The sequence below is a fragment of the Eurytemora carolleeae genome, unplaced genomic scaffold (assembly GCF_000591075.1).
Source record: "Eurytemora carolleeae unplaced genomic scaffold, Eaff_2.0 scaffold21, whole genome shotgun sequence".
Taxonomy (NCBI): domain Eukaryota; kingdom Metazoa; phylum Arthropoda; class Copepoda; order Calanoida; family Temoridae; genus Eurytemora; species Eurytemora carolleeae.
The window spans coordinates 614025-618794 of NW_019396207.1; the positions used below are offsets into that span (position 1 = coordinate 614025).

The 4770-nt window shown below is 25.9% G+C and overlaps 1 protein-coding gene across 1 annotated transcript in view; it reads right to left on the reverse strand.

The window, feature by feature from the left end:
• LOC111698169 (uncharacterized) overlaps positions 1–4770 on the reverse strand; it is a 10066-nt gene continuing 5296 nt past the window's right edge. The window contains exons 4-7 of the mRNA XM_023468426.1: positions 2966–3057; positions 2003–2082; positions 1553–1594; positions 1–24 (exon numbers count right to left, since the gene is read on the reverse strand). Coding sequence (XP_023324194.1) covers positions 1–24; positions 1553–1594; positions 2003–2082; positions 2966–3057 — 238 coding nt within the window. The remainder of the gene's footprint in view (positions 25–1552; positions 1595–2002; positions 2083–2965; positions 3058–4770) is intronic.

Here is a 4770-nt window from a genome sequence, read left to right on the forward strand (position 1 = left end):
TTAGATAGTTAGTTTCTTAAATAGCTAGATAGTTAGATAGTTAGATAGTTAAATAGTTAGTCAGTGAGATAGATATTGAGATAGTTAGATAGTTAGATAATTGGCTAGTTAGATAGTTGGCTACTTAGATAGTTAGATTATTAGATAGTTTGATAGTTGGCTGGTTAGATAGTTGGCTAGTTAGCTAGTTAGATAGTTTTATATAGTTAGAAAGCTAGATAATTAGATAATTAGATAGTTAAATATTTAGATATTTAGATAATTAGATAGTTAGATAATTAGAAAGCTAGATAGTTGGATAGTTGGATAGTTAGATAGATAGATAGTTGGACAGTTAGATAGTTATTGACAGAAAAGTAGGATTTACAAGATACACACAAAATAACAACGAGTCAAATGTTTTTAAGAAGTCTCTATTCAATAAAAAAATCAGAAAGGAATTATAATGTTAGATAGATATGTTTCATAAAATAAAGCTAAATAGATGGATATGTGGAAGACGATGCCTGGCCGCGTTAAACTAGTTCCACAAGATTCAACAGAATGAGATAGAACAGATACGGGGCATTAGACTGATATCATCTCTACAGTCTACACGTGCGATATCGATATTGACTCTAGTTCTGAACCCTCTAGTAATAAGTTATAAGAAATATATATATACTGGAAGTTATTTATGCGTTTTATTAGAGTCTGACTCACGTCCTCTATATTGGTGACCCCTGACTTTGAACATACAGTTAAACGCTATCCAGTTTANATAATAATAATAATAATAATAATAATAATAATAATAATAATAATAATAATAATAATAATAATAATAATAATAATAATAATAATAATAATAATAATAATAATAATAATAATAATAATAATAATAATAATAATAATAATAATAATAATAATAATAATAATAATAATAATAATAATAATAATAATAATAATAATAATAATAATAATAATAATAATAATAATAATAATAATAATAATAATAATAATAATAATAATAATAATAATAATAATAATAATAATAATAATAATAATAATAATAATAATAATAATAATAATAATAATAATAATAATAATAATAATAATAATAATAATAATAATAATAATAATAATAATAATAATAATAATAATAATAATAATAATAATAATAATAATAATAATAATAATAATAATAATAATAATAATAATAATAATAATAATAATAATAATAATAATAATAATAATAATAATAATAATAATAATAATAATAATAATAATAATAATAATAATAATAATAATAATAATAATAATAATAATAATAATAATAATAATAATAATAATAATAATAATAATAATAATAATAATAATAATAATAATAATAATAATAATAATAATAATAATAATAATAATAATAATAATAATAATAATAATAATAATAATAATAATAATAATAATAATAATAATAATAATAATAATAATAATAATAATAATAATAATAATAGTAATAATAATAATAAAAATAATAATAATAATAATAATAATAATAATAATAATTTCTCACGTCATGATCCTCATCAAATAAAGAGTTTTCTTCTTCTCTTGCCTAAAATAATTTGTAAATTATATTTTTGTAAAATTATTTTGTTAAATTGTTTTAAATGTTTTAATTCTGAATCTGATATTGAGGTAGTTGAGGGAACCCTGAATTAGAATATTCATGTAACTGTGGACTATTCGTTTTTATTACACTATTAATACAACCATGGCATGATCGGGGGGAGGGATCTAGTAGGGAGAACAGGGAACAGGAAGGGGAGGGGGGTTTAACGCAAAAAATAAAGAGGAAAAGGTGGGAGGGAGAAGGGAAAACGGGGTAAACATGAAATAGATTTACAAGAGTTTTACACAAGAAATAAAAGAGGGGTGTGGGAACCTAGCGGAACAGGTGATTCTATGAATGAAATATAAAAGTATAAACATCTATATTAAAATATTTCTTTTTATAACTAACCCTTATTATCTTGTTTCTCTTCTTTTTCCGACCTTTCTGTTTAACTAGCAGAGCCACGAGTAGAGAGCATGCCAAGAGGGCTAATCAACACATAATTAAACATAATCAATCAATCAATCAATTTGGGACTGATTAAATTAATCAAACCAATTAGATTATCAATACATCTCAACAATCTATCAGTGAAACAAGTGTTAGAAGGGACTGCATAGTTAATATTTCACAATATTTTTGATTTTTTAAAAAAATATTTTCGCTGGCTCTGGATTTTCGAACATTCCTGGAAAATATGAAAATGTCGTCTTCATTATCAAAAACCCTCGAAACAGGAATAAATGTTTTCAAAAGTAACTCTCAGATCATGAAAAATACAAAATATTATGAAATGCCAACTATTTACGAATGCGTAGAAAAATAATCGATGACTACTGTTTTTAATACCTGAATGATTTGTTTGGAATTAAATTGATTTGTTTACGATCCGAGTAGAATGTTGCATTTTTCTGAATTTGTATGAACGCTTCGTTCTTCGGTATTAGTCGTTTTTAACAATTTTCTCCTTATAGACGCAACAGATAGAAATAAGATTAGCAGCGATCAAAAGCGCTCTTTTATCGCATTAAGCCTATACCCGAACACTCCCTTTAAATCTTCTGAAAATTTTGTATTTTTATTATGTTCTTTTCTTAATCTTAATTTCTTTTTAAGGAGACAGTGCACGTAATTTAAAGTGTCTCTCCGTTTTGGGGAGGTATGGTCGATTCAAAACTTTGTCTGATCAAGATATATATATCATATATATCTTTAAATGTGAGGTTTCTTGAAATTTATGACGACAGATTACGGCTGTGCATCCCTTTAATTCCGTTCCTCAAAACTCCAATCATTTGAATTAATAAAACCCTAATTATCAAACCAAATCATTTAATTAAAATTTCTTTTTAATTATTTAATTATATGTTCCTAGAATGAAGAGAATAAGGACTCCTGATACGACACTTATTCCCTGTATCAATGGCCCTCCAGGGGAAACCGGCCTTTTTTCCACTTGTAATCTGAAAAATATTAAATTTTTTTTTTAATATAGAAACACAAATTTGAACTTCCAACTTGATTGTGAAAGTAGACTGATCAATATTTGGAAATACACATTCCATCTCAATTCGAAACAAAACAAAGAAAAATAGTTTTTTTTCCACAAACTCTAATTTTGTAATCTCTTTGCAACTCGATGTCGCAAACTTTAAATATTTGAAACCATGTCTTATGTTAGATAAAAAAGTTTCAAGTTTTAAATATCAAAGGCTTAGATCATCAGGTTGCGAAGATATGGGATCGATGGTTTCTTTATGATCTTTAGAAATTTTAAACACGTTTTCGTTTATTTTTAAAACAAATATAAAGTTCAAATTTGATTTATTGTGAGGTTTATAATGATAAAAGCACGTCTGTTTAATTGTACTATTTCAAATTTATTCAAATAGCTTTTCTCAATTTCTATGTTGGAAGTTTTTTTTCTTTCTGGTTTATCTTCTTTTCTTTTAATTTTTTTAGTTTTATTTTCTTCTTCTTTTTTCCCTGTTATCATGTTTTGTTTTTAATCAAGAAATAAACAATAACAACCAAGACAGAATCCCCGCCCCATCCTATTATTTATTCCCCTACCCAAGAGAGTTAGAAGAATCTAAAAATTTCCCCCAATCTGTCCAGACAGCCTAGACATTTTCCCCCACCGTTACTTCGATATTGGATTGTAAAGGCAGTTTTCGGAAGGGGGATTATACTATTTATGTAGACGTCAAAATACAGAAAAGAAGAAACATTTTGAATTGTTTATTTTGAAAAAATTCAGTTTTTTACAATACTAGATTTATTTTTTAGATCAGAAAATCAGGAACATTGCACGGTATATTACAGTTCATTTCGTGTACCGGGCCGGATTTCAACTAGCCTGGGCAAGTAGTACAATACAAATACAGACAATATCAGGCAAAACGAGACTGTACGCTGAATGAATGATCCACTTCTAGTGATATTTGTGTAACACATGTCTTTTTCACACCAAATCAGAATTAACAAAAGACAAGATTATTGGTCTTTAGAACTTTATCCGGAGAAGGGTTATCTAATGGTAAATCTACAAACGCCTCTGGGAAAATATCAATTTGGTTCAGCCGTTTTATGTTTCTAAGCCTTACAACAAACAACCACCCAAGAAAAATATCAAGACAAATATAAATGAGTCAGTAGTAGTCAGCAGTAGTCAGTAGTAGTCGGTAGTAGCCAGTAGTAGTCAGTAGTAGTCAGTAATAGTTAGCATTGAAGGGACTGTCTACATAGTTTCAAGCGATCCTTTACAAAAGATCCTTATGTCCGATTCGCAATGGCACCCTTTAGTGAGTGACAGGAAGAAAGATATCGTCGTTTACAATCTTGAAATGATAATTTTTGTCAATTTTTTCCTTTTCTTTTGTTAAGTCACACAAAAATTATAAATTTTCAGATTCTCTGTAATTTTTCTTAGACAAAAAATCATCAATATCACGTTCATAAAAAAATTTAGAAAAAATCCAACTTAATTTATGTTTATTCATTCAACTCATTTGTTATTCATTCAATTCATCTCTTATTTATTCTAAACTAACCATTATCATTCTACTTCTGGTTTTACTATTTTCATCATTTTCAAAATTTCAAAATTATAATAAATAAATTTATTTCTACCTAGATAAAGCAGTATATAATTTAAAATGAGTGCCCCCCCCCCC